Source organism: Dipodomys merriami, unplaced genomic scaffold (genome assembly GCF_024711535.1).
Source record: "Dipodomys merriami isolate MVZ:Mamm:240054 unplaced genomic scaffold, mDipMer1.0.p SCAF_17, whole genome shotgun sequence".
Classification (NCBI taxonomy): domain Eukaryota; kingdom Metazoa; phylum Chordata; class Mammalia; order Rodentia; family Heteromyidae; genus Dipodomys; species Dipodomys merriami.
In genome coordinates this window covers 6914262-6935047 of record NW_027203048.1, presented here as the reverse complement: position 1 = coordinate 6935047, position 20786 = coordinate 6914262, and the positions used below count along the sequence as shown (strand labels likewise).

The window sequence follows — 20786 nt, the reverse complement described above, 5'->3', positions numbered from 1 at the left end:
TGGTGTGTGTGTGTGTGTGTGTGTGTGTGTGTGTGTGTGTGTGTGTACACACCAGTACTATAGCTTGAACTCAGGGCCTGGGTGCTGACCCTTAGTGTTTTACCACTTAAAGTCACAGCTTTATGTCCAGCTTTTACAAGGTTAATTGGAAAGAAGAGTCTCATATACTTTTCTTGCCTGGGCTAGCTTTTGAACTGAGATCCTCAGATCTCAGCTACCTAATTAGCTAGGATTAAAGGCATGAGCCACTAGGTCCAGCTGGCTCTCTGATGCACTCTCTCTCCCTCTCCCTCTCTTTCCTCTCCCCTCCCCCTGCATCCCCTCTCCCCCCCTTCTCCACCCCTCCATCTTCTCAAATTCACAACTCTTACCTCAACCTCCTGAATACCAGGATTGTAGGTATATGCCAACCATGTGTAGCGTCTCACTGACTTCTAAAGATTCCCTGTGCCTCCCCTCATCTGCTTCATTCCAGCTCCAGCCTGCCTCCCCAGTGGTGGAACTCTGGCAGCTCTAGCTCCAATGCCATGGCTTCTGTAGGGACATATCTGGCCTGCTTGAGGGTGGGAGTTAGAGCAACGGGCAGTTTTGTTTCATGAGACGCATGCCCGTACTATGTAGGCCCCATTCCCCAGTGCTCTCCTGACTTTCTGGTCCTGATTTGAGAACAGAAAAGTTTCTATAAATTAAATCCAAGCAAATAATCACATGACTGTGCAAAGGGCATGTTTAAGAGATATTTCTTGTGGTGTTATTGGTAACAGTAAAATATTAAAAACATGATAAATATCCATCATTAAGGTATCAACTGAAGTACATTTTTATGTTCCTATAATTTGAAGTCTTGAAAATGATGATATAGTTTCTATTCACTGGCATTAAAGATGACTTAACATATTTTTGAGACACAATTGAGACACAATAATATCTCAACAAGTAGTAGACACAATATGATCCCAAGTATGTGTGTATATATACTCATAAGAAGCAAGCCTGGAACACAACATTAAAGTATTTGTCCCTGGGAATGTAAGTTCTTTATATAATTCTAGGTACTTGTTTCTTGGAGGATGGTAGGAACTGAATCCATCTTTCAAAACCTTTATGAATAAATAATATTTTCATGATATTTAAGAGTATGTTTGAACAATAAAAATTAAATGAAGAGACGTGAATTTGTTAAATTATAAGAATGAGAGTTTGGAGAAGTTTCAAGGTCATGTAGTTGTTGGCCACCCCAAGATCTAAACCCTGGAGAAACTTCACAACTGGGGAGAATAAGGAAGAGTCACCATGACTGAGATCTAGATGGCTTAGTGGATCATATACTTGTGTGTGTATGGAGGGAGGAAGGAGGAATCTCACCAACTATAAGAGTAAGAGACTAGCTCCCTTTCCTCTTATCCTCAGACAGCCAGCTCTACTCAGATAGGATCACTCCCTTATTCCACAGGAGCTGAGCTTGGACTTACCTTTCGCCGCCCGTCTCTGGCAAGCTCAGGATTCGTCCCCAGGATGCAAAACCCTTGATGACCACCAACACTTAGTAGAGGGAGGGCATCACGGGGAAGCCACACAGTCTAGAATGAGAGAGGAAGAGGGAAGTTGGAGTGCAGAAAGTGGTTTAAAAAAACACACACACACACAAAAAAGACCCACAGCCAGGCACTGGTGGCTCACGCCTGTAATCCTAGCTACTCAGGAGGCTGAGATCTGTGGATCACAGTTCAAAGCCAGCCCAGGCAGGAAAGTCTGTGAGACTCTTATCTCCAATTAATCACCAGGAAACTGGAAGTGGTGCTGTGGCTCAAGTGGTAGAGTGCTCGCCTTGAGCTAAGAACTGAGTTCAAGTCCCATAATTAAAAAAAAAAAAAAAAAGAGAAGAAAAGAAAAAACACAAAACTACTTTTAGTACTAGTTTTTTTTTTTTTTTTGGGGGGGGGTCCGGTCGTGGGGCCTGAACTCTGGGCCTGGGCGCTGTCCCTCAGCTCTTCAACTCAAGGCTAGCGCTCTACCACTTGAGCCACAGAGCCACTTCCGGCTTTTTTCTGCTTATGTGGTGCTGAGGAATGGAATCCATGGCCTCAGGCATGCAAGGCAAGCGCTCTACCACTGAGCCACCTTCCCAGCCCCAGTACTAGTTTCTTATGTGACCTCCCAACCCTCAAATGGAAGCTAAGTTCTGCCTTGGCTTTCTCCTTGATGCTGAGCCTCCTCTTGTAGATTATGTCACACAGAGTCAACGTTACACAGAGAGACCCCAAACTCTGCTATAGCGCTCTTAGAAATGGGGATGCAATGGGCAGCAGATTGCCCTAGCAAGGTATTCCTCCCATTTCTCAAACATTGGCTGGCACTAATCCACACCACTGAGCCACTAACAGAGTAAGACTGAGAACAATGGCATTGTCTCCCACCTAATCCAAACAAAGAAAATCCAGGAAGGGAGAAAAATAAGAAATTCAAATCTTTAACATTGAAAAGGACACAAACTCTGGAATTACAGAAACAAATCATGACTTCTTTTAAGACAACAGGCAAGAAGACCTTGAGGAGGCAAAGAATGGGTTCCTCGGAGAGAAGTTTTAAAAAATACATATAAAGAGAGAGATTTAATACCCAGTGGAAAGAGGCTATCTATTATGGGGAAGCAGGGCTATTCCTCGTCTGCTCTTTCAGATGTAATATATGAGAAAGTCATCGCCATGACGGGAAATGGCATCTTCCCCCGCAAAAGCGTGTGGCTGTCATTACCTGAGAATCAATATATTTTTTTAAAATGGAATATATCATTATCAATTGATTTTCTTTTTTTTTTCTCTTAGTACTCCAGGGTCCTAGATAGCAAGGGAAAGCTTTACTGTGATATGAAGGATTTGGACAGGTATATAAGTTATTGTAAACTAATTCCACCTCATGGCCAGCGTTCTCTCTGATGATGCGATGGGTCTTTCTCAGATCTTCTCTACTAAGCTTTTTCAGCTGCCAATGACAGGGACATCCATGAGCCATATCAAATAGCTATTTGAAAGCTGAAGATGACAAAAAAATATTGCTTTTTCCAAGGACAGCATGTTCCCTTTACGATTAAGAAATAACCTCTGTGGGGAGGCAAAGTAAGCCAAGGTCACCATTTAATTCTGACACAGAGCCAAAGTCATGAGTGTATTTCCTCTATCAAGCCCGTGTGGCACACGCACAGACATTGATCACGTTGGCCACAATGTATTGGCGATTCTTGTGATTAGAAGACTCACGAATTTCTGGGAAAGATCCTCAGCAGATAAGTATTGGTGAAAAGAATGTTCTAGAAGGTGATGATCAAACCAATTTTAGGTTCTTGAGATCTTTATTCATTTAGTCACTCATTTATTTTATGTGTTTATTGAGTGGCTGCTGAATGCTGGGGTTTGTCCTAGACACATAGTGAATATATGAGTGAACAAAAATATTCCTACCCTCATAGTTAGAAACAGATAAGAAACAATCAACTTAGGAATGTGTGAAAATTACATGGCATATTAGAAGGTAGTAAGTGCTGCTTGGAGAGAGAAAATAGAGCAAGGAGTGTGTTGGAGAGCTGCAGTGCAGTTTAAATAGGGTGGGTGAGGTCAGCTTCATGGGCAAGGGTAACCTCTGTACAAGTGCTGGATGGAGTGGATGCACAGGTGTTTGAGATAGAAGGAAGAACAAGTACAGTGTGGGTGGGGGGGAGAGTGACATGATGTTCTGTTTCAAGATCAGCAAGGGGGTCTCTAGGGATGGACCTTTTTAGATTCCAGTAGATAATAAAGTCACAGAGGTGAGTACCCAGGTTTTTGTAAGTACTCGTAGGCTATTGTATAGGTTGCTAAGAGAGAGCCCGAAGATCTCAGGTACTAGTCTTTACATGGAGCCTTCAATCTCTTGAGACAAAACTCTCAGAGGTCAATGTCAGGTTAATCTGCTTTTCTTCTCTCCAACCCAGATGGCTCAACACTCTCTGGCCAGCTAACACCCACTCTCTGAGCTGTAACCAGGCTGTGCTGACTTAATATAGGCAGGCTATAGGAAATGGGGGAAAGGGTGGAGGGAAGAGCACAGAGGGAACACAGGGAAGTTGGCCACCTGTTCTGATGACAATGGCCTTGTCTTCCCTAAACTGTGGTGCAAATGATCAATTCCAGAGGTGATCACTGAAATATTTCTGGATAAAAATAATCTACATGCAATGCTGGGTTCTTTGGGACCTTTCCCTAGTGTATTAAAGGTCCTGACATGAATTGACAGGTTAGCAACTGGGGTGGAAAAAATTCTGATTATCCAGGTCTTCCTATCTTCCCTCTGGTCTGTGACTAGAAGGCATACCTAACCAGTACAGAGGGAATCAACTGAGCTCTGACACTTTCTGATTTCTGGTTAGGTTTAACTAGCAGAAGACTGAGGATTGGCTGGAGCAAGCTGTTCATTCACTTATTTTGCTTCTGCTCTGCTGGGTCTTCACAGGGTAGCTGTGTCCCTCAGCTGAAGGTGATACTCAAGTTAGGGGAGATGGTACTCTATAGCATTCTCTATGGGTTTCTGTAATAGCTCCTTTGCCCCCTTAAGCAGTAATTATCTTCATCCTCATTATTAGCCCAGGGGTGACACACTCTTATGGTTTCTTTATACTGTGCCTAGATTTTATGATTAGTTCTTTTAATAAGTCTTTTCAGAGATCACATATTTGGATATGTCTGTTCATTTCAGAGTCTCAAGATTTGGAACCAGACAGATGAGAACTAGAATTCTAATATCGCTACCTACTTTTGTGGCATTTAGTTTAATTCCTCTAAACCTGTTACATGTTTTTCAAAGTAGAGAAGCTGGTCCATGAATCTTCCTCCTTCTCCTGTCTCAGAAGCATCCCAGCCCAATACTGCTACCACCCATGCCATGTTCCAGGGCAAGGAACACCTAAATTATGATTCCTTGGTCCACTCCAACCAGAAACTAATCTCCTGAAGGTCAACTCACAATACTTCTTCATTTATGTCTCAGGGTTTTATTTATTTATTTTCTATAGCTTTCCTTTCTTGCTCTTTTTCCTCCTATGTAACCTCTACTCCAATTAGCCATATCGAAAGCTTTCAGAGACTAGACAATATCTTAATATTTGAGTATCTGCTCCATGATATCCATCATATAAGTGTTGGTTCATTTATCATAGACCTCTGATTTTTTTATTTTCCATTCTAGGAGACCTATAAACTATGTCCGTGCCTCAAAATGAGTTCTAATGAGACACATGGTATAACATGAATTAACATGACTAGAAATTGGTTTTTAGTCACAATTTTTCTGCTGAATCAACAGTGTAAAACCTTAACTTTCCAAAGATCCTGGCCTAGGAAATGAATCTCAGGAATGAACCTAAGAAATCTCAAGGAAAAAGGAATGGCTTGCCATCTCCAGGCAAGATAATGATGATACTCCAGGATTTAATTTCCTGGCATCTCTGGCCACACTGACCCTTTCCCTTCCACTCATTTCATCATCAAGGAACGGCTCGCAGTCTGAAGGAAAATGACATTTAAAAAGTGAAAGGTTGGGCTGAGAAGGTGGCTCAGTGGTAGAACGCTTGCCTTGCATGCTCAAGGCCCTGGGTTCGATTCCTCAGCACCACATAAGCAAAAAGAAAAAAGCCAGAAGTGGCGCTGTGGCTCAGGTGGTAGAGCGCTAGCCTTGAGCTGAAGAGCTGAGGGACAGCACCCAGGCCCAGAGTTCAGGCCCCTCGACCGGACCCCCCCAAAAAAAAAACAAAAAAAAAAAGTGAAAGGTTGCTGGGTGTTGGTGGTAAACACCTGTAGTCCTAGCTATCCAGGAGACTGAGAGCTGAGGATTCAGTTCACAGCAAGCTTGGGTAGAAAAGTTTGTGAGACTCTTATCTCCAATTAACCACCAGAAAACCAGAAATGGAGCTGTGGCTCAAAGTGGTAGACTGTTAGCCTTGAGCAAAAGAGATCAGGGATAGCGCCCATGCCCTGCGTTCAAGCTCCATAATTGACCAGAAAAAGGTGAAAGGATAAGTTTGGGGTGCTGGTGGCTCTCACTTATAATCCTAGCAACTCAGGCTGAAAACTGGAGAATCACAGTTCAAGGCCAGCCCAGGCAGAAAAGTTGTCTACCTTCTATTTCCAGAAATAACCAGTCTTAAGCAGAGCTGAAGGCACGGCTCAAGTGGTAGAGCACCTGCTTAGCAAGCATAAGGTCCCAAGTTCAAACTTCAATCTGCATCCCCTCACAAAAAAAAGAAAGAAAAAAGCAAAGGGTAGCCAGGTACCAGGTACTAGTAGCTCACGCCTATAATCCTACCTATTCAGAAGGCTGAGATCTGAGGATGCAGTTCAAAACCAGCCAGCCAGGAAAGGCTGTGGGACTCTTACCTCCAACTAATCACCTAAAAAACAAATATGGAGCTGTGGCTCAAAGTGGTAGATGCTAAGCTTGAGCAAAAATGCTCAGGGAAAGAACTCAAACCCTGAGTTCAAGCCCCATGACCAATAAAAATAAATAAATAAATAAATAAGCAAGCAAGCAAGCAGAGAATAGCACATAGTTTGAGGCCAGCCTGGGCAGCACAGCAAGATCTTAAAAGGGAGAGGGAGGTGACCAGGGAGAAGGAGAGAGAGATAAAAGAAACATTCTAACTCAAAGTCTGTGAGTAAAGATGGTTTCTGACATGAACCAAATTGATTGCCAAGAGAATTATAAACAAGAGCCCCAGGAATTTTACATCTCTATAAAAGACACTATTTTCTTTCTTTCTTTTCTTGCGTGAGAAACTGCCTACTGTGAGGAGAAACCAATTAAGGAGTCTCCAGATTGACACAGAATCAGAAAGCAGCCTGGCCTGACCGTTGACCACGCTCTCCAATTATGGTTCCAGCACCCAGTAGTTCAACAACCTTCAGCAAGCTGGGAAACAGAGACACTTTCTTTCTTTCTTTTTGGAAAAGAAAAGGCAAGGGAACTGGAAGCTATAGCTATTGGGAGAAACCCAGCTTCAACTCCACCCTTCTAGCAGCCCTGGCTTGCACCAGGCTTGGATGTCTGCTCCAAACGTACCCTGCAGAGGGAATGCTCATTCATACTCACTTTCTTTCAAGATGACAGAAAAACAAGCTGTCCATTAATAATATCAACTGTGGGTTCACCAAAGCCTGCAGGCATCTTGCCAACACAAAAATAAGCACACTCAGAAGGTTTATCCATCAGGTTCACGACAGTTCATGGGCTGGAAGGCACTACTTTTAAAAGGGAGAGCGAAGATGCAAAGATGGAGTATATTCGGAGTCCACCCTGCACCATGCAGAGATTTCCTATTTCCATTAAGAGCTAGAGTTGGCCACTGATGAGATCCATTACTTGCTTTCGACTGCTCGGGATGTACCACCTGGCACGCTTTATCAAAGGCATTCATTCATCAAAGCAACGCTGGGTCTGCAGAAGCCACAATGCCTGAGATATAGTAACAAAATTCTCATGGTACTTGAAGTTTACAAAGTCTAGTTCACTCACTTTTTCTAAGTAACTTCTTCTAAACAACTTATATACAGTTTGCTTTCATTTTCCCCCAACCCCCCAATTTATAGATGAGGAAACACAAGGCTCATGGTGAATAAGCGTTGTCTCAAATCCAAATTACTTGGGAAACAAAGATTAGGAGGATTATTGTTTGAGGCCTGCCTGGGTGTGTATGTGTGTTGGGGGAGTGGAGGGATGGGGTGGAGAGCTAGAGGGACCCTGTGACAATGAATAAGCTGGCTGTGGTGGTACATGTCTTTAATCCCAGCTCTGAGGGAGGCAGAGGCAGGAGGTTCATGGTCCTAGGCCAGTCATGGAAATTTGAAAAGCTTAAATAAAAGGGCTAGAAGTGTGGCTGAAGTGGTAGAGAAACCCAGTACCAAAAATCACCCCCCCCCCCTCTGAAAAACAAAACAGAAGACCTTGTGTGAAGTCACATAGCAAATCAATGGGGAAGAAGGAACTGGAACTCAGATTCTCTGGTTTTGTTCCAGATTACTGAAGTCTCCTTGTTCTTAGGAGCTCTAGTCAAGAGACTAGAGCTGTCCTACATTGCTCTATAGTCATCACCCATTAGTTGAAAAATGGTGGAATATAGGTATCAGTGGACAATCCTTGTTCCAGTCAGTATCCAGTGAGGCCATCAGCCCCAGCCCTTGCCACTTCTCAGCAGTTCCCAGCTGTCCAGATGGCAGTCGGGTTAATAAGAGAGTAACACACACCTGCACAGATCCTCCCAAGTCAGAAAAGCTTAAAATCCCTCCCTGCCTGCATCACACCTGCCAACAGCAAGACAGTTCTCTATTTCTCCATGATTATTACCCCGTAAGAGAAAAAAATAATAAATTCAGTGACATTTAAAGTCTCTATAACCAGAGGGAATGAGTTTTAAGAAGTGATTTTGCTAGAAAGCTTTGGAGGGCCACAAACCATTGTAACACCCAACTCCAGGAACCAACTTTCATCTTCTTGGGAGAATAAGACTGGATTCCATTGAGACTGCATGCATGAACTGATTTTCTGCAATTCTACTACTTTTAGACCCTTAGCTCAGGGCATGGCATTGCCACCTGCCTGTCATTAAAACCCCCAGTTCCTCCTTCTTCTTCTCGCCTTTGTCTCAGAGCAATGTTCAGAAAGCTAAGTAGACTCACGGGTCTGTTTTCCAAGGCGATGGCTCAGGTCAGGACTTTCTGCCATCTCTCCCCTTACTACACACACTGAAATGTACTCCCAAATTGCTGTGTTGAAGCCCTAAACCCCTCACACAGCTGTATTTAAAGGAAGGGACTTTGTAGCAGTAAATATAGCCAAGTGGCACCCAAGGGCTAGAACCTTGACCTGGCAATGTCCACACTTGGTGTTATATGTAAGAGGAGGAGACATTAGTCTATGAGGACCATGCCCTGTGAGGACCCAGAAAGATGGTGTTCATCTGCTAGGAGGGGGCCTGCACCAGCACCCCACCATGTCCCACCTTACTCTGGGACTCTCCAATCTCCAGAGGTGTGAGATGGCTTTCTGATGTTGAAGGCGCCCACGCTGTGGCATTTGGGGATGGCAGCCTGTGCTAATTCACACCTGTATCACAGCAACAGGCTCTCCAGGGGACACCAGCTCTCCAAGTAGCCCGGCTGCCACTACAGGAAGAGTGCTAAACCTCAGAATTAGTCACAGCACTCCCTAACCAAAAAACATCCATGATCCTGGGCCCAGATTCCAGCAAGTAAGATTCTTCCCAGTGTCCCACTCCTGCACACCCCCAGCTCTTCTCTGTGTCCATGTCTGGTCACACATCAGCCATGGTCCACCTCTCACCTGCCTTCATTTCCTTCTGAAATCTTGTTAGGAGTTTCCCAGAATTCTCTGGGCTACAGAGACTCCAGGCAAACACTGTCACAATAAGGACCCTTGTGTCACCCAAACAAAACAAAACAAAACAAAACAAACAAAAAAAACCCCCCATGTCCTAGTCTTTTCACTGGTTTGAGGTGAAGAGAATGTAAAGAAAATAGAATGTTTGTGTATGTGTGTGGCCTGAGTGGATCCTATGCCATGAAAATAAAACTGCTAGATATCCAAACAAATATTTCAAGGAAAAGGGTTGCACATCAAATCGGTCCCCCAAACCAATTTCTTGTTCCACAGCAGATCACTTAGAAATGAAATGAAAGGGACTTCATCAACTTGGCTATACCACTCAATGCCAGCACAGGTCCTCTGTCTCCTCTGATTAATACAGATTCACCTATACTGGACCAGACCTAAGAGGACCACTGCATTTTCTGAAGGCTACACTGCAAGGAGACACTGCAGGCGCTAAAGGAGGCAGCCTAATTGGCCCACAAGTGGCAGTGAAGATGCATATATTATTGAGCATACACCTGGCAGGTAGTAGATGCTCAGCAAAGCTCTATTGAAAGAAGGAAAATGTCTCTAAGATACAACTTGGCTTCTATAGCTTTGGGTTTTTTTTCTTCTTGAACATCTGGAAGACAGTCACACCACCATTTCATGACTAGAATATCAACCAGTTTTTAAAAAATCAGACATTGCTTCCAGATTTTGCTCTTATAAACAGGCCCGTGTCCTCCCTTTAAATTGCAATAATTCCTTCCCAGATGTTGCTTCTCCTTCAGACTCATAAATTTAAGCTTTTCATGATGATGCTTCACATTTGCCTGGAGCTGCAGGCCGTTTGGAGCAGTTCTGCATCTCCTCTGCCTCATTAGGCTGCCTCACGAGCTCCGAGAGGCGGGACAGAGCCACCGTCCCTAATTCACTGCTAGGCAGCTGCTGCTCTGCCACAGGGGACCAGAGAGATGCACAGCACCCCCTTCTCCAGCACCATGCAGGGTGATTCGTAGTGCCCACCCTGATCATCATGTTGGCACCCAGGAGTGCTGCCCCTTTAAAACCCTGACACCAGTGTGGACAAGTCTCTTCCCTAGATTCTTCCTGACACTCCTGGGGCCAGGCTATAACATTTAAACAAGACTTGACTAGAGGCTTGGGGAGGAAAATCAAACAACAGACTGAGAGCTAGGGAAGAAGCTTACAGCAACTTGTAGCCTGGCAAGCTGGATCTCAGGAAAGCTGGATCCCAGCCTGTTGCCCAGGAAAGCACTGGATCCTTGTCATAATCAGGCCAGCTCAAAGGAGCAGATCCACCTAGCATCAGCCACAGTAGGCACTCATACCTAGCCAAGAGCTCACTTCAAGTCTGGGCCCAGAGAGAGAACTCGCCTCCCCTCCTTCTGCTTTTGCCTTCTTGTCTGACGTCTGTCTGTTTGGGTGAGCATCTCAGAGCATTTTCCTGATTCTTTAGGGGAACTTGAGACCTGTACCCCCAAGCACTCAAGTACAGCTGCATCAGAAAGTAGCCAGACCACAGCTGTTGACTGTTGGAGGGTTAGAGAAAGTCACAAGGATAGGAAGAACAGCCATCTCTCCAGCCAGGTTCTGGAACGAGCCAGTCTAGCAATAGCTGTAGCTGCTAATGCTCAGGGGCTGTCAGCATCCCTGGCCCCCTTGGCCTCTTGACAACTTTAAGGAGAAGTAATGGGGGGGGGGGGGGAGTGGTAGCTTCTGAGGGCACAGAAATGTAGAGATATCTGTGAACTCCTTCTCCAAATCTGAATTTAAAGCCTGGCTCATGGGCTGTGTAGTACAAAGGAACTTCATTTTGTATTTCCATCTGTTTTTGATATACCCGTGAAGGAGCTGGCTGAGCCTATATGGTATACAAGATCAGGGAAGTCTGGTCATCTGAGAAGTGTGGCTCTAAGTAGGCTCTGCCACCTCTGGTTCTATCCCTGACTCAGTCCTTATCTGGACAACAGGAGTAATATCATTAAACACCATGGTTGTGCCTAGAGTCAAACATTCCCAGGTAAGAAATGTACTTAGAGCTGGGGGCTTGTGGCTCACACCTATAATCCTAACTACTCAAGAGGCTGAGATCTGAGGAGTGTAGCTTGAAGCTAGCCTGGACAGGGAAGTCTGTGAGACTATTATCTCCAATTAATCAACAAAAGAGCATAGGGACAGTGCCCAGGACCTGAGTAAAAGCCCTAGGATATATATACATGTGCATGCATGTACACACACACACACATACACACACACACACACAAATACACAAATACACTTAGCAGTCAGGCACAGTGGTTCACAGCTAATCGGGAGAAGAGGTAGAGAGGGGTAGGAAGATCTAAAAGCTAAAGAACTGCTCAAGTGGCAGAGTCCTTTTCTAGCAAGTACAAGACCCTGAATTTAATCCTCAGAACAGAGGTGGGGAGGGGGGAGGAGTGGAAGAGAGAGGGAGAAAGAGAATAGAGGAAAGGAGAAATAGAGGAGAGACAGAAGAGAGGATATAGAGAAAAGACAGAGGAGACAAGCTAGAGGGAAAGAGACGAGGAGGAGGAGGAGGAGGAGGAGGAGGAGGAGGAGGAGGAGGAGGAGGAGGAGGAGGAGGAGGAGGAGGAGGAGGAGGAGGAGGAGGAGGAGGAGGAGGAGGAGGAGGAGGAGGAGGAGGAGGAGGAGGAGGAGGAGGAGGAGGAGGAGGAGGAGGAGGAGGAGGAGGAGGAGGAGGAGGAGGAGGAGGAGGAGGAGGAGGAGGAGGAGGAGGAGGAGGAGGAGGAGGAGGAGGAGGAGGAGGAGGAGGAGGAGGAGGAGGAGGAGGAGGAGGAGGAGGAGGAGGAGGAGGAGGAGGAGGAAAGGCAAAAAGCACTTAGCCAGCCTTCAGTTTCATTTTGTGCCAGCCTACTGCTCTCACCCCTCCTCAGCAACTGGCAAACTGAAGTTCAGGCCTGAGGGCAGATACTGCTCTGGTTTCTACTCTCTTAAGCCACCTCTTCTCTGAGCTCATGAGCCCAACAGCTAAGAAGTCCTTCCTGGCCCCAAGTGGGTCTGCGAGGTATTGCTTCCTCACCCAGCAAAAAGCTATTTTATTTGAATGGATCTGAGGCTGTTTCTACACTCTCAGAGGAAACAAAATTGTGAAAGAAAGTCTATAGAGATTGCAGGATTTTTTTTTTACCAGCTATGATGAATTATCCATTCAAAAATAAACCACAGACAGGCATGTTTCTCCATACTCAAGCAGAAAGCAGTTATTATCAGGATTTTTCTGTAGGGACTCTGCTTTCTTGGCCAATGAAGAAACAATATAGGAAAATGAGAACAGAATGAGAGGCTGAATCTATTTTCCTAATATAGCAGTGTGTGTAGGTAAGTGGTTGGGTTGTACCCTGTCTTCATGTTCCATGTGAACCCTGTCAAACTCTGGAGTGGGGTGTAGCTCAGTGGTAGGGTGCTTATCAAGCATGCAAGCATGATTGGATTCAATCCCTAGCACCACAAATACAAACAATCAAACCCTATGCAACTACGGCTCACCAACCTCCTGTATTCTACAAACCAAAGCAGCAGTTGAGGAGTTGTTCCAGAGTGAGCCCAGGGCAGTCAACAGGAACATGTGGATTCTCACTCACAGATATGCGTGACCCAAAGTCCAGGTACAGGCCAGGATATGGTCAGTGAGAAAATGTGGCAGGCTCAAGGTCACATGACTGATGAGCAAAAGAACCAGGAACAAGAATCCAAGTTTCCTAACCTCCTGCCTATTGCCCTTTTACTGCAAGATCTTTCTACAGTTGACCTGTCATTGAAGAATTTCCAGAAAGTTCTCTAGAAAGGTTAGATAACATATGCCCCTTTCCCTTCCTCCTTTCTCCTCTCTACGAGCATTACATCAAATATTCTGTGCTGCATTACTTTCCAGGCTTGATGTTTCTAAATCCAAAGACATCTATAAATAATACATACTCATTTATATGTACATTTAAAAGATAAAAAAAATAACGAAGATAACCTGTAGATTCTGATGAATACTAATGATCTACTCAAAACACAGAGGAAGCAAATGACTAATAAGCATAGGTAAACCACATGTACAAATTTCACTCCACTCCATCTTGGCTCCCCCAGCGGGGGGAGGCCTTCCTTTCTGAATGTACTCCATCCTCTGCTTCTTCCCACGGTCACATTTAGCCATCTGCTTCTTCTTTTATATGTGGGTCTGTATTTTTTTTCCCTCTTCAGTTTTATATGAAACATTTAGCAATGAAGTAGCAAATAAAAATACTACATATCATCTAGAATTCATATAAAATTGTACTTGGCTTTAACGCATCTAAAGGTTGATAAAAAAGAAACACATAGATGCTTCTTGAAGGCCTATTTTTGTTTTATTACACATTATACACATCTCACTCCATTGAGAAAATTTAGAAGTCGTGGTTGCCTCTCTCACATGCCAGCATGGTGAAGATTACCACATTTTGCTTTTGGAACATAATGCACTAGATTTGCAATTACCACAATGGAAGGAAATGGTGCAAGTAATCCATCAGCACTGCCATTAGTTTTGGGGAGGAGAGGTACTTGCTTCCCCTTAAAAAGTGTACTCTTGACTTTATCCAACCAACATCCTTCACTCTGTTCCATGTCTGGTCTTCAGTCTAAATTGAGTGCCATGATGGAGTACCTTCACTACCAAGAAAACACTTGAGTCATCTGGATGCTGGCAGAGCTGCCTCTGCCCTATCCTGTCCCTCCAGGCAGAACTGCGGCTGCTGTACTCTGGGATGGGGCAGGGCGGGGAAGGGGGCAGGGCAGAAGGGCTCCCTGTGGGCCTGGCTGCAAGAGCATATGAGAGATGAAGAGCCATAGGAAAGTACTGAGAGGGGCATGTGTTGCAGTTTGGGCTCCCCACAATGCAGATCCTGAAATAAGGATTTGAATGTGAGTGGTTTCCTGGGAGCTGATCCCAGGAGCATGGTGAGGGAGTGGGGATGTAAGAAGAAAGGGCAGGAGAAAAGCTATGGAGGTTGAATTAGTGAGTGGGACTGGTCTGGATGGGGACCCTCTAGGAGGAAGGCAGTATGTCTATGCATCAGCTCCCATCTCTCATTGGTAGACAGCACCTTAGATGTCTTCAACTCCTCTACTCCCCTAGCCTTCCTGTGGTAGGGTTGGGCATTCTCACTCAAAGAGAGGGAAGAAATGCACGTGAGTAGTTAGCAGGCCATCTCTTGTTTACAGCAGGAAGCGCTAGCTTTCATCAGCACCAGAGCATAGCTAGGGTCCTGAGCCTCAGCACCTCTGAGTGAGATGGGGACACCCACTGCTTGCCACAGTGGGAGACCTTCAGGGTACCCCTCCTCCACAGTAGATGTCATGTCAAATGTGTTTGCAATGGGAATCATCTGCTGTCTGTCGGCTGCACAGCAACCACATATGAAAAATTACATTGAGGAACAAATTAAGCGATCTGTCTGTAAGCAGCCGCTTTAGATGAGGAAGGGCTGCTGTAGACAAATCTATTAAAATTTTACATAAATTATCTAAGAGCACATAGATACATGTTCTGAACAAGGGCATCGATTATGGGCACTTTAAATACAGCTTGGATTAAATCATCTTGTCTCACTTGAATGGAGCAATGTTGTTTAAGAAAAGAAGTAGGAAAAATAAATTATGCCCGTCACCTTCCTGACCAGCACAAAACATTTGGACTTTTCATTTGTCAGGATGATGATGCTTGAAAACACGAAGACTTCTGGGTGCTGCCAAGGTCCTCCATAAATGAGTTACAGGACGCAGAGTCTAGAGACGCCTCCCAGGAAGCGACAGGGAGAGGAGAGTGGAAGGACAGGTGTGCCTCTCTCTTATCAAGCACAACCTGTACAAGGATTTGAGGCAAGTAATTTATTTGGACAATGATTCCAGATGTTCAGATAGGGGCCTAGGAACATGACATGGTAAGTAAAAAAAGCCCAACATCAGCTGCTATCAACGAATGGGTTATTAGTATGAGCAACCAGGCCATCCCACTGGGGAACCTCTGGGAGGCAGGGTCAACTCATCTATCTTGCAACTGTCCCACCCACCAGAGAGACCAGCAAGTTAGAATGTCTCTGTCCATCTTCTTTGTCATCACTGGCTAAGGGTTTCTGGCAGGGAATCAACGTCCCAGCCCTTCAGGTCCACCTCAAGTGGTCAACAATGGCTCAGAGGTGTCTGGAGAAAGAGCCTCCAATGAGTACAAACCCACTGTGCTGGAAATTCATAACCTCTGATTACTTGGATGGGATTCAATTTGCCACTTTCAAAAGTCTAACAAAAAAGAGACTACCCCCCACCCCCATGTAATCATGGAATAATATTATAATCATTTTGCATGGAAATTGCATTATTTCCCTGATGGAGGCACATGCTTTGAACCTCTCAGGGCTTTGCCTGCTACATTACTTCTCAAAGTATGAGGTAGCAGGTTCCAATTATCTGAAGAAAAAAAAAAAAAACAACATTTAAAACAGTAACAGCACAATACATAGTGTGATCCAGATGGAGAGAATACACATTTTCCAGGACAGGCACGTTGATTAGTGGCTGTGATTGTTAAACACATTTCAGGTAATATAGTGATAATGGACATTAATAGTAGCAATAGTACTGAAGTGCTGAAATATAATCATTTCTGATTATATTACTATTTCCTTTTGTGGAGCACAGTGCGTATTTCCAAATGACTCTATGCTCATTACACTACACAAAAGCCCAGCAGCAGGTCGGCAGAAGGTGGCCAGAAGGGCTCACACTTCTTGATATGTGGAGTGTTAAGAGAGATGGGGCAGGGTTCTTGGTGGCCTGACCTCTGTCCTGTGTCTCCCTCAGAGACTTCTGCCCACTTCACAGGCATCTGTGATCAAGTGGCCAGTTAAGAAATGTTCCATGTACAGTATAACAAATTGAAAAGCTTTAAATGAACTGGGTGCCAGTAGCCATTGCCTGTAAGTCTAGCTACTCAGGAGGCTAAGATCTGAGGATCATGGTTCGAAGCCAGCACAGGCAGGTAAGTCGGTGAAACTTTTACTTCCAATTAACCACCAAAAAGCCAGAAGTAGAGCTGTGGCTCCAGTGGCAGAGTGTTAGCCTTAAGTGATAAAGCTAAGGGATAGAACCTGGGCCCTGAGTCCTAGTATTGGTGCACAAGTGTCTGTACGTGCGCGCGTCCGTGCATGCGTGTGCACACACACACAGCCTTTAAATGAGAATTTTTACATATTGAACATTTTTGCTTATGCTCAAATATGTAATCATGTTTTCCTATTTCCTATTAGCCCTCAAAAGGATTATATACCTACTATAATACTTGATATAATAACAGTAAAAGAACTCATTAATTAATTTAGCACAGATACAGTAATTATTCTTGGGAATTATGACTTGACAAATTCAGGTTTTTATGTTGTTAAAAAAGACTTTTATAGATGACTTTAAAAGCCCCCTGCACCAATGGTTATATGCTACAAAAAAAATCATGAATATTCACTTTTTAAGGCAAATGAAGAGAACTTAAAAAGCCCAAAATACAACTGCTTCAGCTTATGTGAATTACGTGACTTGGAATGAAGATTTCAAGAAAGGCCCAAACCTCTGATTCGAAAAGTGCTGTCTGTCAAAAACCTGTCTGGAAGTAAGGATCATGAAGCTCTGGGAAATTGTCACAGTACTCAAAAAGCTGCTCTGAGCCATCATCACCCTCCCCCCACTGTGGTGGAGGGCAAAGCTGCATGGGACAAACGGGACAAGTGTGAAGAGTGACTCATAAAAGGTAAGTGAAAACATCAATATTTATAATTAACTATATCCTTTGCTAATTTAAACATATGTAACTGGATTAGCTAATTAGGTAGTACAAATATACAGCTGTTGTTGCATCTATATCCTCCCCCCAAATCATATTATTTGATTTGCCCAAAATTTTTTTAAGGAAGTTGGTACCTGCCTTAGATTTGGCCATAAAATTACTACTTTTGGCACTGTAGGTGGGAGGTCAACACTCCAGACAAGAATAAATTTATGTGTCTGCGTGTATGTGTGTGTGTGTGCTGATACTGGCGGGCCTGAAGTTAGGGCTGGGTGCTGTCCCTTAGCTTTGTCGCTCAAAGCTGGTGCTCTACCATTTGAGCCACAGCTTCCATGATTCTCAGATCGCATCATCTTGAGTAGGATTACAGGCACTGGTGTCCATCCCCAGTCAAGAGTAATAAAATCCACAGGTTCAAAGCCATAAGGTCTTCAGTCTTTCAATCCTTCATTTTGCAGAAGGGAAGAGTGAAGTTCACAGAATCCTCTATCCTACCAAACGATCATTAGAAAATGAAATGTCATAGAAGAAAGCTTGGAAATCAGAGCTAGCCCTACCCACAAAATTCCTAATGTCAGAGGCCACGAGGGCTCTCCATCTATCATGTGGAGGTAATTTAGGGCGTGAAGTCACCGTTGGCAAACAGGTAATGAAGAAGCCACCTGCAGTGGTGTCAGCTTAGCCATTGGTGCCCCTAAGCCACAGCGCCCATCTGCCTTCTCTTTGAGAAGCTGCTCCCCTCTTGGTCACAGACTAGGTAGCATTTCCTAAGCCCAGCCAGAACTCCACCCGGGTTTTAGAAAGAATTAAGACACATTTGCATAAAGGCCTATAAGAATATGAAAATGGGTCTCAGCTCTTTCCAAATACGATCACTGGAGAAATTTTCCAAGTAAGACTGTCCTCTGGTCCCACCTGTTACCCACCCTTGTCCTTACTGTGTAGCAGAGGTTCAGGCAAAACTCTTCTCCCGGTATGGCCTCACCAATCCCTTCCACTTGCAAGCCTTGGTCTCCTCCATTTTAAAGGAGATGTGACAGTCTTAGGCACAAAGTGGTCTGTTTAATATAGCAGGGCCTTCTGGGGTGGGTGGGGGGAGGAGGGAGGTATTATAGTGAAAACATGGACTGCAAGATCAGTGTGAGTTACCCATAGAATTCTAGGAGCTGGGCCCTCTTGCAGAGCTACCTTTCCCTGCAATGAGGATAAGGGAAAGGACGGTAGTTGCACATGGGGCTGGGATGTCCTTATGGAGAAGGCAGAGGATTTGGTACAAGGCTGAGGAGTCGTGGAGAGAGTCACCAGGCGTAAGTATAGGTCCCAAGCAGCAGTGAATTTGATTTCCCACAAGTGCACTACCACAAAATGTTTCTCTGTAGACTGGCCACCCCAGCAACAGTGCCTGTAACATTAACGGCTACATGAAGAACTCCTCATCAGAAGCTGCCTCTTGGTTACTCTCCTTAAAACTAGAGATAAGGGTTTTTGGAATAGCCACAAGAAGTTCTGGAATGTAAGAATTATAAACAGAAATCTGATTTTTAGGTGCCCAAATCTAGTCCTAGAGCCCAAATGCACAGGATTTGTTTACAAACCCACACTGGAGTCAAATGGTGGCTTCCCTAGTTACTCATCATAAGATATCAAGAAGCAAGCCTTCATCTACTCAGTTGTAAAATTGGAATAATAAGAGAATTTACACTTAGGAATTGGGAGGTTAAAGGACCTAATTCAATAAAAGTCCTCAAAAATGTGCCCACGACATGGTAGATTCTCAGTATCTGTTGTGATCGCTATTTGATTTTATCTGGCACCAAAAAGATCTTCCTAAGCTTCAATTGAGTTTCTTCCCATTTAGGATCCTTTAGCATTTTCCTTTAGACAAAATCTAAAATACCTGGCATGTGTTTTAGGGCCACAGCCTAACTTTAGCCACTTCTACTCTGAGAGCCACAATATCTCCACCTTGAACTACTGGAAGCTCCTAGATGGCACCGTATTTCCCCAGGCCTCTGCGCCTGTCTGTATCTTAGCCCTCCACTTTCCCCCTCTGTCCTCATCTTCTGCTTGGCCAGTTTCTGTGTGTATATGCAAGTAAGTACCCATCCTCTGAGCTCCTGTGCATACCAGATACAAATAAGTATCAAGGCTCTTTGCAACTTTGCTCCTGCTCAGGATCACAGCATTCTTTTCTTGGGGGTGGATGGCTGCCTGCACAATGTGAGATGTTGAGCAGCATTTCTGGACTCTACCCACTAGGTGCCAGTAGTATCTCTTCCTGTCCAACTCAAGACAAAAATCTCTTTCGACATTGCCCAATGTCCCTAAGGAGGACAAAATGGTCTCAGGATGAGAACCAGTGCACTAGATTAAACATAAGCCCCATGATGCAACAAGCTATACTATTGTCATATCGGTGTCACTGGGACCTGGTGTTGGCATATAGTAGTTGGCATATAGTAAGTGCTCAATAAATGCTTGTTGATAAGGACAGAAAGGAAATAAATTTAGAGTTCATAGTAAATACACCACTCAGAGAGAAGACAGGTATATTGGATCAAATAATAAATGCAGAGTATAATAAATAAACACAGAGTATAATAAATGAATAAAGGCATAATGGGTATACAGAATAAATAAGTGCATCTCAACATTTCAATATCTGAAACAACTCCATTTCCCACTTTGTCTTTCCTCTTCTGCACCACAGTTAAAACTTCCAGAAGAGTTCTCTGAACCTCCCTTCTGTCTAGTTCCTCACCTCCCATTTACTCATCCACCCATTACTCTACCTTAAGTTCTCTTACTAAGGTCAGCCAGTGATTTCCAGGTTGCTAAATCCAATGACAAGTGTCTACTCTTCATCTAGTTTGCTGGCCCAGAATCTCTCACACCAACAACCATTCCTCGGAAGCAGAGATGATCATCGTAACTTAATGACTGGTGTGGCTGGATGTTAAGAGTCCAAGGGGGTGCACTGGCTGGTCAGAATGGCCCCTGGTGATCACTGATTAGTCCCAGAGTGCTGAGCATGAGGGCTGAATGCTGCTTTCTACCTACGACGTTTTCTTCTTTGCTTTTAACAACTTCCTATCTTACTCCTGCGCCCCCCCCCCACTGTTATTTCTCTTCCTTTAGGATATTTTCTTTCTTTTTCTTTTCTTAGCCCTATCTTCTTCCCCTAAGTGGAATCTCTGCTCAAGGCTTCAATTATCCCCCGATATGCTCATGACTCCCCCAGATATATTATTACCACCCCCAGTTTTTCTCTGAGCTCCAGACCTGTGCATTTCATTTGCTTATTGACACCTTTTATTTAATGCTCCAAAGGCAACTCAAAGGGTTGCATGTGGTGGTATAGACCCAGATCTCTACTCAGGAGGCAGAAGTCTGGCCAGGGCAAAAGCACAACATCATACTTTTAATGAAAAGAAACAATCCAAAATCAAAGGGGAGGGAGTGTATGTTAAGTGGTAGCACAAGGCCTTGTTTATGTTCAATTAATCTTCAGTGTTGCACAATT

At 44.3% G+C, this 20786-nt stretch overlaps 1 protein-coding gene across 6 annotated transcripts in view; it reads right to left on the bottom strand.

Moving 5' to 3' along the window:
* Positions 1–20786, bottom strand: part of Klhl29 (kelch like family member 29) — a 293879-nt gene that overhangs the window by 213894 nt on the left and 59199 nt on the right. For all 6 annotated transcript variants that reach the window (XM_070025077.1, XM_070025073.1, XM_070025075.1 and 3 more), the window contains one exon: positions 1473–1580. Coding sequence is in view for 4 of the 6 variants with exons in the window: in XM_070025073.1 (XP_069881174.1) it covers positions 1473–1580 (108 nt within the window). In the remaining 2 variants the exon portion in view is untranslated. The remainder of the gene's footprint in view (positions 1–1472; positions 1581–20786) is intronic.